This window comes from Dermacentor variabilis, chromosome 10 (assembly GCF_050947875.1).
Source record: "Dermacentor variabilis isolate Ectoservices chromosome 10, ASM5094787v1, whole genome shotgun sequence".
Taxonomy (NCBI): domain Eukaryota; kingdom Metazoa; phylum Arthropoda; class Arachnida; order Ixodida; family Ixodidae; genus Dermacentor; species Dermacentor variabilis.
The window spans coordinates 5,127,263-5,146,181 of NC_134577.1; the positions used below are offsets into that span (position 1 = coordinate 5,127,263).

General features: G+C 46.4%; 1 protein-coding gene across 1 annotated transcript in view; it reads left to right on the top strand.

Moving 5' to 3' along the window:
• alpha-PheRS (phenylalanine--tRNA ligase alpha subunit) overlaps positions 1–18,919 on the top strand; it is a 98,758-nt gene that overhangs the window by 22,380 nt on the left and 57,459 nt on the right. Inside the window, exons 2-3 of the mRNA XM_075671381.1 lie at positions 2,160–2,503; positions 15,747–15,930. Of these exons, the coding sequence (XP_075527496.1) occupies positions 2,160–2,503; positions 15,747–15,930 (528 nt within the window). The remainder of the gene's footprint in view (positions 1–2,159; positions 2,504–15,746; positions 15,931–18,919) is intronic.

The following is an 18,919-nucleotide window of genomic DNA, read 5'->3' on the forward strand; positions in this document are numbered from 1 at the left end:
AAATGCCACCCACTTGTGAAAAATGTAATGAACCTCTTACAGTAATACATATCCTTATAACATGTCCACGCTTTGAAACACAGAGACTGAAGCTTTTACACAACCTATATAAATTACATATACCTTCACACCCTGCCCTATTCCTGGCAGATGACCCGCTAGTGCTATTTACTAGCTTGTTTGACTTTTTAGAGACTACTGCTTATTCATATTGTCACGTGGTAGTGACGGTGAAGAAAGAAGCAGTACGGTGGAATACAAAACTAGCTTTTATTGGGCGAACCTGTGCCCACGAAACAGGCTACACTTATAGCACAACGATAGCGGCGAACACGGTCGGCGATCGTCGGAAATCTGATCAGCGGGTCAAGCGCGTCGGCTTTTATAGAGCAGTCGTCGAATGTTCCACACTAATCGTTCGGACCCGCGTGCCTTCCACAATGTTCTACGCCATTCGCGTTACGCGATGGAATCAGATAACACAAGGTTCGGCGACAACAGACAGCCGGGTAGAAGCATCGATAACTTTCCAGAAACGTCGGATACATGCAGGCGCGTCCCTCGCTGTGCGATTACATTTGTTAAGCGGCGAAACGTGGTCGCCCGATAAAGATAAGTACACGTGTCAATATCAACTACAATGCAAGGCAGGTTTACCTGCTTTAACGTTGTGCTGCGTCGCGGACTTGTGACTGGTGCAGCATGGCCTCTGTAGCCTTTGCGCCATTAAACCTCAACCAACCAACCAACTGGATGAGGATGACACAACAGTGCTATGTACAAGGCTTGAGGAACGATGAGGTCAAGTTTACAATTGTGAAAACACAACCACTAGCAGCTCATGCACCAATGCAAATGGATGCATCATTGCATGTGACTCTTGGTGTTTGAATCCATCCACTGGGGGAGCAGTTGGCACTGGTTTTGCAAGTGGAAATGTAAGCTTGTCTCGCTTTAGGGCATGGAAGACATGCTGTGCTCTCTATGGCATGTAAGGCAAGTCACAAATATGCACACACCCTACCTGCTTTAACAGTCATTCATTTTATTCAGTTTATTATGTTGGCAAGAAAATACTACTCTGGAAATTCACAAGTGCCTTATGGGCTGCAGTCAGTCTTTGTGTACTTTCATGTGACCGTGTAGTGCCATCCTGTTGCGTTTCTGTTTTCCATGTGCCATCCGGCAAGGCAGCTTAGTATGTGAAGGTGTCAAGACAGTGCCACAGCTTAGCTTTGTGATTGCTGAGACTAGTTGTCAGCTTATGCACTTTATAAGGAGAAGTTGGTTAGAGATTGCTGCAATGAACTATAGTGTCAGAAACATGGAAGAAGAAACAAAACGATTGGTGTAATCATGACTGAACATTTATTAGGAAAATGTGGTTTAAACCTAACAAAGCAGATATATAGTGAAAACCTGAACGGTATTGAATATGAAAGAAATGATTGTATGACCGAAGCAAAAAGACTGCAGATTGGAAAGCAGCCAAAGAGCAGTACCACACACATATGAGACATTAAATATATGAAACATCAAATCCCACCTGCGGCAAGTTGTTTTTTCATCCACTTTAATTTCCATTAATTTATCATTTCTTTATTTCATTTATTAAGCACAAGTAATTTCCCCTATGTTGTCCTTGGTGTCATTGTTTGTTGGCTTCTTATGATATGATTAAATAATGTGGTGGTTTGTGCTTGTGTTGCTTCGCTTATTATAAAATTTATAATATTGGATCAGTGTGACAGTTGCAAACCTCACCCTGTCGATGCGTGTGGCGCGGGGGTTTATTTTTGCTTGATCATTCTCTATGAGATGTCACTTTCTGCATACCTGGTGTTGATTGCTGATTGGTGTTGATTGATGGCAGGCTTGCTTCCACTTGTTGTTTTGCAAAGTTCCTGATTTGCCAACAGATGCCTTTTGGTGCAGTAAGGGTTGACCATTAAAGTATTGCTGACAGGGAATGAAGGCTCTACAACACTCAAATCTGCTTAACTGCTTCAGTATTTCTCTCAGGCTCATATACCAGTGATGGGTCACTGAATGCACAAAACCCCCCATGTCTACTGTGTCATATGAACAAGTAGGTTCTGCCAGGTGCAGTGCCCACTTTACAAACACTAACATAGCTGTGTTGCAACTTTGGTGTCCAGGTTCTGCAGGTGGAGCAGCAAAGTGGCGAGCACTGGGAGCTGACCGCAGAGGGAACTGACGTGTGCCAGCAGGGAAGCCCCGAGGGTCGCCTGGTGCGCCAGCTAGCGCCTGAGGGCGTGCCACGGGCATCCCTAGGGCAGGGCAGCCAGCTTGGCCTGAGCAAGGCCTTAGCCCTGGGCTGGGTGCATCTGGACAAGGAGCGAGGCATGGTGCACCCATCCTGTCCTCAGCCACCACCAGACGTAGTGCAGGCCAGCCTCTGCCAGGTTCGTGATGGCCAGGCCCACCTGTTGGATGATGCCCAGCGGCAAGAACTCAAACGCCGAAAGCTGCTGCGCCAGCTGTAAGCTCACTGATAACTTTGAAGTCCTGTGCCTCTGAGCTCTGTAGCCGTGAATTGTTCAGTCCCATCAAGGTCCTTTCCAGTTGTTTTACATCTTTATAAGGGCCAGGCTTTCCGTTACATCCAAATTCACTTTTGGTTTCTCTGTGTGATCACATGCCTGCTTGACAAGGTCAAATTTCTTATCCTGACAACACAGCCACCACCAGCGCATGACAAACATAAACTGATGCATTGTGATTCTGACATCAGAAGACATGGTTCTAAAGAAAAAAGGCGGAATGAGACATTCCTGGCCCAAGGCAGAACAAAATGGCAAAAGGCAACCTTTCTGCTCTCGCCCACATTATTTTGAACAGCAGCAGATAGTACAAATAGCCAGAATGGCACTAGGCATAGTGCTCTGGGCCTTGTCCAGATGGCACTATCAAGTCTGCTAATGGCATATAAGGGATGGTATTCACAACACCTAGCCTTAGCTATCGTGATTCTCAATCTGAAGGTCTATGTTGAAAGTAAACTTGAAGTTAGTGGTCCTTTCACAAATGGTGATTTTGTAATGTAAGAGAACTGACTGTTTGGCTAGTTGGTCAAAAATATTGACTGGGAAACTAAGCAAGAATAATTTAGACAGAGACACAAGCAACAGATGACGACGAGCACTAATACTAGCTGTTTATATTTATAAACATACCACCGATTTATAAGCTCGTTCTATCGCATGTGTCACGTCACGTCTTCATATGAAAGTGCAAGGGCATCTCAGCAAGAACTCTCGTGTGTCTCAAACACAATCCTTCAAAAAGTCAAGCTCGGTTCTAACATACCTGGCTTATACAGATATTGTAATGCTTGCTAATGAAGAAAGCTTCCACAGCTAACCCAGCCATGTTACTTGCATACCTGCCCAAGAACCTGGTCTCGTGAAACCATGCCTCACCTTGACACTTCGACATACGGTATACCAAATGTGCATACGTACTTGTCGTCCTTCTTCCTAGCTTGTAGAGCTTCATTCACACAGCATTCTGTCTGGTTGATGTGAATGTTCCCACATGGAACATGCTCTAAAGCTTGTTTCGTAATGAACGGTTTGCAACCATGGAGATGTGCTAGGGAATATTGCTCTTAATGCTAATGCATTATGTCCCCCATTACGCAAAAATCCATTGTTTTCGTCGTCGGTGTGACTGAAAGATGGTACCAAAAATGGCCACCAGTGCAGCGAGTAAGAAAACACGTCAAAAATGCTTCTATTGATGTCAGGTTTATCAGGCAGGTTTTTGTAAACAAATTCAATGAATAGAATTGAAAAGACATTTTGGTACACTGCGATCTGGGTGTGATTCGAACCCGGGACTCTGGGGTGTAAGACGAGCACGCTTCCCCGACGCCACGGTGGCTCCACGGTTATGGTTGACTAAAGTTGTACCTAGTGCATGCATTATTACACACGTCACGTCACTGCCTCTATCACTGCCTCTATCACTGCCTCTCACATGTCACTTGCTCTTTGGATTTCATTGGTGCTGTGTCTGCTGCAATGCACTCGCAACACCAAATCTTGAGTGTGTAAAATGAGATGTGCCTAGTGTATGTGCCATTGCGCATGTCACGTCGCTTGTTTACATGCAGTACAGCCTGAACCTCGAGACATGGTCAAGCAATGCTACTGTACTACTGCCCATGGCCAATGCTTTTAAGTTTTGAGACCTTATTTGCTTGGTGTGATAGAACAGGTAGTTATTCTACTATTTTGACCTCTTTATGTGGAGCATAATCACGAGGGTGGGTCAAGTGTATTGTAACGAAGAACTGCCGGTTAGCAAGGTGCATCTCGAGCATGTTATGCACAACAAAGAAGAAGTGCCGGTCAGTCAGGCGCATCACCAGTGCATTATGCAAAGGGCCGATTTTGACTGCTTGTAGGGTTCTGACTGCTGTGCTGAGTTCGACCTCGTTCCTTGTGTACCTTGTCAATAAACACCTTGATAATTGGTAGAGGTGTGGGGTATGACTCCATCAATGCTGAAACTTCGAAGCCAAACCCTTCAACCATCTCGGCTCATGCCCAGCCTTCTCGAACCATGCCTGATCCAGCCCTACAAGTTGCAGCCACGGCGCCAGCTATCATTTGTCCTGGCATATAGTGTCAGCAGGATCCTAAGATTTTCGCGGGTACCGGAGATCACTACGTTGAGGACTGGCTTGCCACGTATGAAAGAGTCAGCACACACAACCACTGGGACGATACAACAAAGTTCAACATTGTAATTTTCTACTTGAGGAACATTGCACATCTGTGGTATCGTAACCACGAATTCGACATCCGGACATGGTCGCTGCTCAAGATCAACTTCACGGAAGTCTTTGGTCCTCCTGCTGTCCGTGAACTTCAGGCTGAACAGTGCCTGCGCAGATGTGCCCAGTAACCAGGTGAGAATTTCACCAGCTACATCAATGATGTCGTTAATCTGTGCAACAGAGTTGATGCAATGGTGCCAGAAGCTGACAAGATCAGGCATATCCTCAAGGGAATTGAGGACGACGCCTTCCAGATGCTGGTAGCCCGAAATGATGTTGGTCATAGTGTCTCTCGTCATCGCGCTGTGCCAGAGTTACGACGAACTTCGAAGGCAGCTGGTAGTCACACAACATCCACCCTCAGAATTTGCCTCTATCTCAGGTCTGATGCTAGGTGTTGATGAGTCGCCTCTAACCAGATAAAGGAGTTTGTGTGAGAAGTTAGTGGGCAGCTTTCCCTGGTGCCCTTTACGAACACGCAGCCATACTACCCATTGACTCCGGGGTTACAGACCATCATCGAGGAGCAAGTCGCTGAGTGCCTGCCAGCTGCTATTGAACAGCCTACCGTCGCGGTGCCCTTGACGTACGCTGATGTTGACGCAAGGCCGCACTTCGCTCCACGTCCACCCCTCCAAGCTGTTGCGCCACCTCCCCTGGTGCCCTTCTCACTGCCTGCACCACAGCTGCCACGCCAGCCAAGTCCTTGGCGCACAGTGGACAACCACCCAATATGTTACAATTGTAGCATTCCGGGACATGTTGCCCACTTTTGTAGACGTCGTACGCCGTCTATTTCTAATTGCTGTCGACGCATGAGCACTTGCACCCCTATACGGCTCCAGTCTCCTATGCCGCAAGTTGCAGCCTCTGTTCTTAACACCACTCGTCATTCCCTATCCCCAAGTCGCCGCTCCACCTCACCAATGATACGCCGGCCAAGCCCTCTACCTCAGGGAAACAAAATCTTGCACTTCCCGAGGCAAGAACTACGTCCCCTTTGATTTACCAAAGGCCTTGAAATACATAACCCCCTGAAACGTCATTGAGGTATACATTGAAGGGTTTCCAACATTTGTACTGGTCGAAACAGGTGCGGCAATCACGGTGTTGGTGTTAAGCGCAGGACTCTGCCAACGGATAGGAAAAGTAACGACATCGCTTTCTGGACTGTATTTGAGTACTGTAAGCGCACAGCCTGTTGAATCTTTGGGAGCCTGCATTGCACGTGTTGTCATAGAGGAGTCTCTTCATGTCATTGAATTCATTGTACTGCCATCCTGCTCCCACGATGTCATCCTAGGCTAGGATTTTCATTTGTCGAACAATGCCATCATTGACTGTGCCCGCGCCCAGGTGGAGTTGTCTTTTCTTTCCGATGCATTCATGGACGAAGATCCTGTGATAACTACAAAAAATCATGTTGCAGAAGTTACTGATATCCCTCCTGAATCAGCCGCCGTCATCTCCGTATCCTGTGCCTCAGCACGTGATGCAACCACGTTATTCATGCCATGTGGCTTCTTCGCTTGTCGCTGTTCCATTTTGTTGCCCTTTGCTATCATCGCCCTCAGTGCTGGCCGTGGTGTCGCGTGTGTATGCAATATGTCTTTCCGCCTGATTACTTTGCATCATACCCGCCGTGGTTGCTCAGTGGCTATGGTGTTGGGCTGCTGAGCACGAGGTCGCGGGATCGAATCCCGGCCACGGCGGCCGCATTTCGATGGGGGCGAAATGCGAAAACACCCGTGTGCTTAGATTTAGGTGCACGTTAAAGAACCCCAGGTGGTCAAAATTTCCGGAGTCCTCCACTACGGCATGCCTCATAATCAGAAAGTGGTTTTGGCACGTAAAACCCCAAATATTATTATTATTATTACTTTGCATCATGGTTACGCTCAAGCAGTGGATGCTTAGTGCTCTTCAATGCTTGCGACAACGCAGATTTGATGTCCCTTGCTGCGTTCAACAGTGCAACTTGACTGCCGTTGGAGTGCTTCCATCTGTCAATTTCCAGTGATGTTACAACCACACAACGAATTCAGCTTGTCCGCCTGCTACACGAATTAACCGCCTCTTTTGACTGCTATCAACATTCTCTTGGTCACACCACCACTGTGTTGCACAGCATTGACACCGGTTTGCAAGACCAACTGCGGCAGAGACCTTACTGTGTCTCAGCTTCCGAATGCCGTGTCATCAATGAACAAGTGAGCTATATGTTTCGGCGTGGCGTGATTTAGCTGTCGCAATGCCCATGGGCATTGCCAATCATCCTTGTAGAGAAAAAACATGGTTCTGTTTGCTTCTGCACTGATTACAGACATCGTAACAAAATTTCGCGTGAAGACGTACAGTATCTCTCATAACGAAATCGCTTTACTTGAAATATTGCTTTATTCAAAATTTCTTCCGGTCCCCACCCAAATGCATGCATTTTAAGCTGCATTACTCGAAGTGCACGAAAAGCTTTACCTGCTTAGAGCGAAGTGACGAGCGGAGGCATTGCTGCCGCCGAGTAACAGCGATCCTTTTACGCATGCAGTGTCATAATAATACCGCTGACGAATTAGTCTCATGCAGGCACAGAACAGGCCACAAAAGTACCAAACCCATGACTGATGACTGTCTAGTAACGGGTACCAAGTGAGTGCCGAGTGCTCCCAGCTGTTCACTGCGGAGCGAACGAAAGCTGTCAAATTCCATGGTGCAGCGCGCCCAAACCGTTTATCTCTATTGCAGTCGCATTGCTGGTATCCCCCATGATAGAATCCACACAAAAATAAAGTTTTCCTGACACTTTGGGATGCCAGAAAACCACGATCTCTTGGATGCCAAAAAGTGGCCAAAAAACAGCGGGCAGACTTGCGCCATAGCATTCCATGAGGCTCGCTCGATGAGCAAAGTCTTACTGCTCTAAAGAGTACTTCTGGCGCTGAAATGTGTCATGTAATTCTAAGTGCTTAAGCGATTAAAAGCTGTAAGCGATTGTAACTACATAAGCAATTATAACTATAAGCGATTATACGTGCCATGTTCGATGCAAGGAGCTACGTTAAAAAATCGGGAAGACGACTTTGGGTAAGTCAGTCTAGAAATTTGCTCACTGCTTGCCATAATCGGCCTGCATCGCAATAAAACACCACCCCTAGCTTCGTTGCACTTTGACGGGGCACGTCGACTGACAACTTGCCGAAAATGGCGATGTTCTCAAGCTTTGTGCTCCATTCGCACCATCTGACTGTAGACAAACAGTCTAAATGCGTAGTAGGATCATTGAATTTTGTTGCTAGACATTTGTCAATGGCACGGATGCGATGGTGCGCAAACACCGACACTTGAACCGTAGAACTAGCACAGTGTCATCGACAACGGGCGCTGAAAAGCTCTCGTTTTGCAAACTTCACGGCTGCACATCTCGGGAAAAAATTGCCCAGTGATCAGGCAGAGCTCCTACTTTAAAAGCATTCAGTTTGCATGATCGCGTTGTGTACCCACAATGAGCGGCTAATAATTTTTTGAGCACACCAAACGCAACCTCAGACTCGAGCCACAACATTTGCACTGCTTTCCAGTGCGATCCTTTCGTAGTCTTCCATGACCTTCGCACCCCCCTATAAAAGCGGCTACTGCCTCCCCTTCCTCATTCGCTCTCCAGTCACCAAGCCGTTTGGATGCCAGTCACTCCTCTCACTCACCTTCATGTCAACTCCTCACGTCCTCACTGCCAGTTTCGACGTTTCTGCTCCTCCAAAGCTGCCCTCTTCCAGCCCGCCCCCCTGTGCACAATCTTCTACCAACGGGTGCCCTTCCGCAGTTCCTGCTTCTTGGTCTCCACAGCTCCGATCGCCTTTCTTCTGCTACATGGTAAGCCGAGGCCAAGCCCGCCATTGCAACCATTGCCATCACCAGCATGCACTGACGAGAAAGGCGAGATGCCCTGATGACATTTTGAAGCTTCTGCCGTCTGCGTTGCCCGCCGTGTTCAGTCACTTTGGCGTCGATGGTGCATGCATTTGGATCTGTGCTGCAGGCCATGTGATTGTGTGTTATTCGGAGTGCTTTGCGTGTGCTTTTGTAGTCTACAGGGATAAATGGCTCTGGCAGTCTCCGTGCGAAAGTGTATGACTTTCAAGCAGAAAGTTCTGCTGATAAAAGAAATTGGAAAAAGGCAGTGACGATGACTGTACTTGCAGCGATATGTACGACACTGTTCATAAAATTACTGGCCAAGAGGTAGAAGGTGACTTCGAGACATTTGCGTTGGCTGACGCTGCTGTTCCTATAGTCACCCCAGCGACAGATGCGGAGATAGTTGACACTTGATGACCCTGATGAGGACGAAGAGCCATGTAAAGTGCCAACTGTGGTGCAGATGCGCTAGTACCTACGCCTGCTGCAAAATAAGGTTGAATTTCAGGAGCCAGATGCTGGGGCTGTCGGGCCGAAATGGGGGCAGCTTGATGTGTTGGAACGCAGCCACCGTAGCACCACCAGGTCAGGCGACCTCCTGGGCGTCATCACCGGCAGGAAGAGCAGTAGAGCCGGCAGGATCCATGCCGGCCGGTCGGAGCTGTGTTTTCTTTACCATGAGCTAACTTCCTCTTCCTTGATGGGTGCTGCACATGGGCCGAATTGTGGCATGCGGCTCAGGCCTGAGGCAAGGGGCACTACAAATACATGCGTGGTGACCACGGCCTCTTGCAATGCTTGGTCAAATAAAAGCAGTGGTTGCTCACACCTGGTAAGAACTTGAAACAGCCAAAGGTCACTGCCTTTTTTGCACCTGAATGAAGTTTTGCTTCACTGAATACATTACTACTGTAGTGCAATTAAATACATACTGTTGCGCAATTAAAGTTTGCCTGCTTTAGCTTTCTCGAGTGGTCGCTTATATTGAATTACCGCTTACAACAAATTTTTTCGCTGTCCCGCTGACTTCATTATAATGAGGAATAACTGTATATCCCCTACCACGCATAGACAATGCTCTTGACTGTTTGCAAGGGGCTGAGTTCTTCTTATTTTTTAACTTGAGGTTCAGATATTGGCAACACCCCATGGAAGAAGCTGACCGCTCAAAGACCGCCTTCGTCACACCAGACGGATTATACGAATTTAATGCTATCCCATTCAGTCTATGTTATGCCCGCTGCTTTCGAGCGTATGATGGACAGTATCAAGTGGCACACATGTTTGTGCTACGTAGATGATGTCGTCGTCTTCTCACCTGATTTCCCAACTTCCAACGACTAAGAGAGGTATTAAGCCGTGTTACTAAGGCTGGTCTCCAGCTTAACATAAAAAAATGCATCTTTGCTACTCGCAAGCATACCATCTTAGGCCACTTATCATCTTAAGACATACGCAGTTTCGTTGGCCTCTGCTCCTATTTTCGCCGCATTGTGAAAAACTTTGCTGTGATCATTGCTCCTTTGACTCAACTGCTGGCTACAGACAACACCCTATCCGCCTGGTCGAAAGCATAGAATGACGCGTTCACGACCCTATGATGTCTGCTCACCTCTGCTCCTATTCTGTGACATTTTGACCCCACTGTTCCAGTTGGAGTCGGCCTTAGGGTGGTTGTTACCAAGCGCAAACATGGCATTTGGTAACAACGTCATTGCTTACGCTAGCCATACGCTCACATAGTCGGAGCTAAACTACTCTGTTACAAAAAAGAGTGTTTAGCCATACTCTGGGCCCTTATGGAACTTCGACCTTATATATGTGGCTGCCCATTTGGTGTAGTGATGGACCGCCACATGCTGTGCTGGCTCTCTTCATTGATAGACCCCTCTGGTTGTGTTGCACGCTAGGCGCTTCATTTGCAAGATTATGACATCCTGGTTGTGCACCACTCTGGACACAAGCACACCAATTCCGACGCTCTCTCCCTCTCGCCAATTTCATCTGACGTACACAGTTTTTGCCCACTCAACTTTGCCCTGTCAGAACTTGCATTCGATGACATTAACTCTGAGCAGAGCAAAGACTCATGGATTTCTTCACTTTGGAATTTCTCGTTGATTCTGCAACTGTTCCAGCATCTAGGACTCTGCAGCGGCTGGCGCATCACTTTGTTATTTAAGACCAACCCCTCTACAGTTGCAACTATATCCCTGAAGGTCAGCAGTGGCTCCTAGTAGTAATACTGCGCCATCTTCGTGCTGATATAATCACATCGTTTCACACTGATCCCCAATGTGCACACGGTGGTGTGTTAAAGACCTACACCTGCCTTCGGCTTCGGTATTACTGGCCTGGCATGTACAAATTTATTTTGCAAGTACATCCACTGCTGCCTCAACTGTCATTGTCAAAAGTCGGTGCCTAATTTGACTGCTGCACCTTTACGGTCCGCTTCCTTATACTGCTGCACTCCCGTCTGCAACTGCCCAAGACGTTGCATCATTCATATGGTGGAATTTTGTTATTCTTTCTCGGAGCCCTTCGGAAACTTCTTAGTGATCGAGGCTGTGCGTTTCTATCTGAAGTCATGAAGTCGCTTCTGAAGGAGTGTCACATCATCCACAGGACCACTAGCGCTTACCATTCACAAACGAACGGGTTGACGGAGCGTTTCAACCGTACTTTCGGTGACATGCTCGCCATGTACATCGCGTCCGACCATTCCAACTGGGACGCTGTGCTTCCGTTCGTCACATTCGCCTATAATACTGCCACTCAAGCCACCACTGGCTTTTCTCCGTTTTTCTTACTGTACAGCCGTGATCCTTCCTGCACCATCTATGCGATTCCACCCTACCAGCCTGGTTCATTGGTATGTGTTCCTGTATCTCAAGCTGCACAGCATGCTGAAGAATGCAGAGAATTCGCCCGTTGCCTTACCACTGCTGACCAAACACACCAGAAGCATCGTTGTGGTGGCTCTGAGCCCGCAAGCTTCCCTTCCAATTCTTTGGTTTGTCTGTGGGTCCTACCTTTAGCTCCCCGGTCTTTTCTCTAAGTTGCTCCCAAGATATCATGGCCTTTACCGTGTGTTCGCACAAACTTCTCCTGTGAACTATGTCGTAGAGCCTGTGTCGCTGTATTCTGACCAACACCACCACTGCTGTGAAACTGTTCACGTAGATTGGTTCAAGCCCTTCTACGAGCCCTCTATGTTACCATATGCTTAGATCAGCAGGATGGTGTCTTTTTCTTCGGCGGACATATGTAATGAAGTGCTGCCAGTTAGCCAGGCGCATCTCAAGCATGCTATATATACAACAAAGAAAAAGTGATGGTCCGTCAGGCACATTGCGAGCACTTTACACACAGTGGTGGTTCTGACTGCTGCACCAAGTTCGACCTCTCGCTCCTTGCGTACCTTGTCAATAAACACCTTGACAATATATTTTATTTTAACTTTTTTTTTTAATTTGCAGTAAGAAATAAACCAGGTATGCATTATCTTTTTTACATAATCTTCTGAACTAGAAATGAATCTTTCCCTCTAGACCTTTACTTTTTTTAATGCCGTTATGGTAAAAAGAAGTGGGCTGTGTCGGCAGCCAGTGGAACACTTAGTCCTCCACTGCATCGTCATCTAATCGTTGGCCTCCCAGAACTTCCTTGAGTGTCGAAAAGAGGTAAAAGTCCCAGGACAACAAGTCAGCACTATAGGTAGGGTGTTCGAGTGGTGCTAAACCTTAATTTTGCACATGTGACAGCTGCAGTGTGGGATCTGCTGTTGTCATGGAGAAGAATTGCCTAACATATTAGTTGGTCACGCCTTTTGCAGTGAATAGCAAGCTGTTTACTCAAGAAGTCAACACTACATATAAAGTAGCAAGTACCAGAACACATGTGGAAAGGTCCATCCACTGGACGAAAATTTATAAGATTTTTTCTGAAGAACTGTCCTCAGACTTAGTTCCTCATGTAGGAAAAATAATAGACATGAGTGGGGTGTTTGCATATCTACAGAAGCCAGTTATATCAAAGCAAAGGACCATCCCTGAGGCTAAATGCACTTTGATTTCATCACCTCTGTAGCTGCTTAAAAATCATTCAGCATTAAAGAATATCATTTTTTTAGTTGTGCTTTGTAACATTTCTGTTGCAAGTGAGAGACTGTGCTTGCACGAACATGTTCTTTTAAACATGTTTATTTCTGAATTGTTTATTTGACCCTGAGAAATAAAACTGAATGCTTCTTACTTCTTATTGCTCACTTTAGTGTGAGGCTTTTGGTATTTCTGCGAGGAAATGCCTGAAGTAAAATGCTTCCAGCCGGGGAACAACAGATGTGGCAACAAAGTACTCATTCACAGGAACTTCAACGAGAACTGGTTGTTTCTTAGAGTAAACATAAAGACTTCTTCTTTGCCAAGAACATACAGGGAAATTTGGATTTGTGTATAGTACATGTGAGTCCTCTTTACTTCCAGACTGGAGTCCTTAAGTATTAAGTAAAATATGTTATTGGTGCCTTCACTGAGCTCAACAGTATTTTTGCCCTTGCATGTGTAAGGGCATTTGACTTCAAGTAGTGCCAACTCTGATTCCTGACATACAATGCCATCAGGTGTACAGCACAACCATGGCTGCTCGAGCATCACTACCAGCTCACAAGTACGGACTTCAGTGCACATCTCCTTTTCGAGTGACTTCACTGCTTCAGTTTTGATAGGCTGTGGCAGGGGACTAGAATTTATTGACCTTCAAAAACCTTTCGGCCACCGTGGCGGGATCCCATCTGGATTTTGGTACAGTGTGCGGCCGGCTGCCGGCAGATATGTGAATGGTCCGCATGCTTCTCCATTAATTCAAATTCCTTCCTGCCCCCCTTGTCTTTGCTTCAATATGAAGTATCTCGTCTAGAGTGGCCCCACTCTTTGACATGTAAAACTCCATTTCAAGGTCTGTGTTCGTCCAAGGGTCAATTCATCAGTGAAGTGCTGAGGTGAGTATGTTTCCTTCTACAACTGGTGCTGTGTGCAGGGCTGCTTTATCTTTTACTTCTGCTAAAACTTGGGGGGAAAGCTATTTGCCAGTTGCAGTGAGAAGTGAGCAGTCTTCTCCCAAAAGGCCATCACGCAGAGTGGCTACGAAGAAGAATGGCCGATTGGGCAAGTTGGTGGTTTTCCATAAGGTTTAAAAAACAGCGCTAAATTTCGCATCGAGCATGCGTGCACGCTTGATGTATGGCTTTAAAAAGCCATCAAGTTTTTTCCAAGAAAATGCAGTTGTAAGTCAGCTCCGTGTGTTTCCCATCCTCTATTCTGTTGTTGGGTGTACGTTTTTAGAGCTGTTTTTTAAACATTTTAGAGTGGCTGCTGCGTTCGCATCTTGGACAGGAGGGGCTGCAGGTGACTGTGCAACCACCTCTTCTACTTGCTTACCGTAGAAGCTCTCCAGGCACGCTCTCTTTTGATAAATCCTGAGTCTTTTTACAGATTGCTTGGCCTACTTCCTCAGGTCATTTGTCCGTGAAATGCGTACTTTTGTGTTGACATACGCACCACAATAGCAATGTGTTTGCAGCATCCACCCTATCCTACTTTGCAAGTATATTTTCCATCTTCTAGCAAGAAATTGGGGACCTGTGGAAAAAAGCCCATAAAATGGGACTTGTTAAGTTGCATTTTAGCAAGCTTGTGTCGTCAACTTTGGTTCGTTAGCCTCCATCACAATGAATAAACATTTTTGCAAATTTTACATTTTGTAAATTTGCCATGCAATTAATTTGGAGACTAGAGCCAGTGTTCTAGCAAGCTGCCAAGGAATACGAAAATAATTACAAAACGGCACTGCATTTGCTATTCAGACTCAGGGGCACTACAACAGGCGATACAACATGCACTTTTATTCTGCGTTTTGGTGTGACGGTGATACTAGTAAAAATGACGATGATAATAAACGTAACATAATATAAACGCAGTATGCTCTTGGCTAACCAGGGAGGTAAATTTTTCAGCTGTGGCCTCTTCTGATATCTCACTCGCCTGCTCCCATGAAATCATTGAAGCGCCCTGCTTGTATAATGAGCACGGTGAAATCCATGCTGTGTAAACAGTCGTAAGACGCAAGCATGAAATGATCCACCCTTAATTATTGCTGAATTATTGCTACATGTGCTATTTTTCTTAAGCTCATCATGCTGGTTTGCAAGCTTTACTATCATTGGCTTTTCACGTGGCTGCACCTGTATGAACCATCCGCAGGCGCGACGGCACTCCCTCAACCTACTATAAATATACACGGCATGTAAACGAAATAAGTGTGTGCATAAAGAATGTTGGTTCACGAGTCAACAAATAAAGCCATTAGCAGCTTGGGCGTCATAATGAAATCAGCTTGCTTACGATGAGCTCCACATCGTAGGCAAGCTTGTTGATGCTCGTCTGCGGAAAACGCTTGACGCGTGGCGACAATGCTGTCCCAGACAGACGTGACTTCGGACACATGTCCATTATCGTACAGTGCGATTCCCTTGCGCACACTATCACGACAGAAGTAACTATCTGGGACGCACACAAACGGCAAATCGCACACATGTACTTCAGCCATGCTTGCAGTGAATGCAGGAATCTCCGGCATGAGGCCCGCCTGCAGTTCCGACGGCTGCCACTATGCGGCTTTTAGTGGCGCCCTTATAGGCACTGCGCATGGCATCTTTTTGCATGGTCTATGGGCACCCCTTTTCCAGCAGCAGATGGCTTTGTTTGAGAGTATCTGCTGCAGCTGTGGAAGGCAGACGAGGGCTACTGCCAGTTTACCTACTGATAACAAGTGCACTTTTGGCCATGCACTTGGCCTTTACTACAGATCAGTGAATGGAAGGGGGGGGCTAATACCCACCGATTAGGTGCTTTGTGATGCCATGTTTCCACAATAGAAGTAGCACAGACCCACATTTGACGAGCCTGTAGAGGGCACTGAATATAAGCATAGCAGGGATTGTTGGGGTGGGCTGTGCTGTATGCAGGGTGGTCAAGAGCTACCAGCTGCAGCGGGGCGAGCACTTCACCACCCAACTGAGCAAGCCAGAGACAGACCTGACAGCTGAGCTGCTGGCCAGTGGTGAGTGGCGGCAACGACCCTTCAAGGCGTACAACTTTGCCGCCCTGGGGCAGCCAACTGACGGTGGACACCTGCACCCACTGCTTCAGGTTGGCATCTTCAGGTGGTCCTGCCTTACTGCAGTATTCTGCAGAAACACATGACCTGTCACCATACTGATTTCAGCAGAAAAAGCTTTTCTTTATTTTTCTTTGATTCACCCTAGTTTGCAGAAGGATCCCTGTAATGCTTCTTGACAAACTTAGGATAAAGTTAGTCAACACACTTAGAGGCAAAACTGCAGCACATTCTAAACATGTCGATGCTTAACAGACAGCATGATCGAATTGAAAAACAGGACACACATTGCAAACGACACACAAACTTCGAGAGAATGGATCCATTAAAGTGACCCTGAAGCACTTTTTCTGGAAGTCGAGCAGTACATTTGAATTTAAAATATACTATTTCAGAAATACTTTGCAGCAAAAAGTACTTCAGTGGGTTGAGCAGAAGCGGAGTCATTGGCAATCAAACGATGCCCTCGATCCCCTTTGTGGTGCTCCCACTCCTTCTTCAATGCCTTGCACTACAAAGGCTACGGTGGAGTGGGCTTGGTGCCCACTACGCTCCGCATACTGAACATCACTGTCGCACGCAGTTCAAATTTGATTTTGGATGTTTACGTAGAGGTTACTATTTCCGATTTTGGTACCTATGATGTGTTAAATGCTGAACGCGGTATCCTGAGCAGGCTGCAGTGAGCTCAGTGAGCAGGCTTGTCACGTTGCCCCGCAGCGGCCGCAGTATTTATGCTATGTAGCAGATGCAGTTACATGCAACTGTAGTGCATATGTGCGGCATTTGCTATGTACACAACAAGGCCAGAATGCACGCCTGCACTCATGTGCTACAGTTTGGCCATGCCACATGGTGCGAACTGGCTTTGTCCTGCACCAGCTTGACCGATGCATATTAGCCATATCGAACTTGAGTATGTTGAAGTGATGTCAATGGCTCAATTGGAAATGATGTCCATCAAGGCATCTAGCCAGGAGAAGCCAGGAGTAAGTGCACGTGTGCAAGTGTACGTGTGATCTTACCTTAAGTTTTGCGTGGTTCAAGGCTAGTTGAGTGTTCAAAACTAATCAAAATTAGCGAGACTCAGCAGCTATGACACACATAGGCAGTGTGGCCAAAGTGTAATTCCTATGTGGGTGGCTGTGGCCAAGTGTGAGCAGACAATAATCTGCTTCTTCTGGAAGTACATAATTCTTTTGACATTCAAAAAGCAGATTTTAGGCTTAATTCAGCCTGTTAAATAAACTGTGTCAATAAACATAGACAGCAACTGTAGGAAGAAGCGCATTGATCAAAACACCCTTCTTGATTGATATCAGCTATCAGCCAATAGCAGCCGCCTATGGGAATCTTGCATATGACGACACATGCAAGCCACCGGCAGCATCGAAACGAGTGAGGTGAAGACCTCGTTTGAAAAGAGAGTGTTTGAGAAAAAGGTGACTTTGCACTCTGCCTGTGAGCTCCATGTGCTGCACACAGCTGCAAAATTTGGCTGAGACGTTCACAGCAGCGTGTGCTATCCATGGACTGTGTTTTTTCACAGAGCCCAAGAAGTGGCTCGGGACCCCTTTAAGCTTTTAAATTTATGTACAGTGGAATCTCATTACTTCGAACTCCAAGGGGACTTGAAATTTATTTGAATAAAATGGAGGTTGGAACTAAGGAGAGCCTCTTTAAATTTAGTTCCCGATCAATTGTGCAGCACAGCATACAAAGCCAAAACCTACAATTTCTACAATTCAGGCATAAAGACGATGGTACACCGCATGCAAAAATGCATTGATCACAACGACGATTATGTCGAAAAATAGACGAAAGTCTAAGCTTTTCAAAAATGCATTATTCAATGTCAATAAACATGTTCTTCATTGTGAAAAATCATTGGGAACCTTATTATATTGCTACAGAACAGCCGCCACAGTGTGGCTGCACTGAGGAGGAGGAAGACGACGTGGGCCCACTTGATATAGCGTCGCCATTTTGGCCTTCCGTTAGCGTCCCTGTTAATAAAGTGTATATAGCATTGGGCTTCAGCTTAACGTAACATTAATTTGGTGGAGGTGGACGTTCCCCGTACCTGTCATGGAGCTTCGCAGCGGTCGTAACGGCGGCAGTGCAACTTCGGCTCCTGCCGGCGGCACTTCATCTACACAACCGTCTCCACCTGCAGCCCCGACCTACGTCGCCGTTTCCCCCCTTCGGAATCCTGGTGTTTTCAACAGAGTCGGCAGTCCTGATGTTGAAGACTGGCTCCGCTTATACGAACGTGTCAGCACCAGTCACAGGTGGAATCTGACTATTATGCTTGTGGACTTTCTTTTTTACCTTGACGGAGCTCCACTTGCTCCACTGCCACAGCCGCTGGACTTCTCCGACACGCTATTCTCCTAATTACCACCCTTGCCCCTCTAGCGCATCCTTTTCCTTCGCCCCTTCTATGCCCGCTCCATCATCTGACCCTGCGACACCTTCGACATGACCCCGCTACTCCCGCTCGCCTTCTCCCTCCCGTCGTCAATCTTGTTCGCCCCCGTCTCGCCGTGCTCCTTCTCTGGCCTACTCACTGCACCCCCGACCGGAAAACTAGACAGTGCAGCTTCTGGAGGTGAAGCTGCACTGACGACATTAGCACGAAATCCTAGCTTCACATCTTTTATGAATAATACAAGGATATTATAACTCTTATGAATAATACAAGGATATTACAAGATATAACAGTAGGCATAATGGAATAGAAAACATAAAAACACATGAAAGCAAAAAATGAGAACATTGAAAAATAAATACTGTATATAAAGACACATATCTAGTACAAATAAACAAGCATGAACATGAAAAATTTAATAAATAATCTTTTAATGAGTTCTATAATGAAATTAATGAAACTGGTACATAAGAAGCCGATCAATTAGTTAGCGGTAAGAGGGAAAATTGAGGAATTCTGAATGAAGCTACAGAACAGGTACTTGGCTTTAACTTAGGAAGAGGACCTTAGTGTTGAAGATATGAACGACT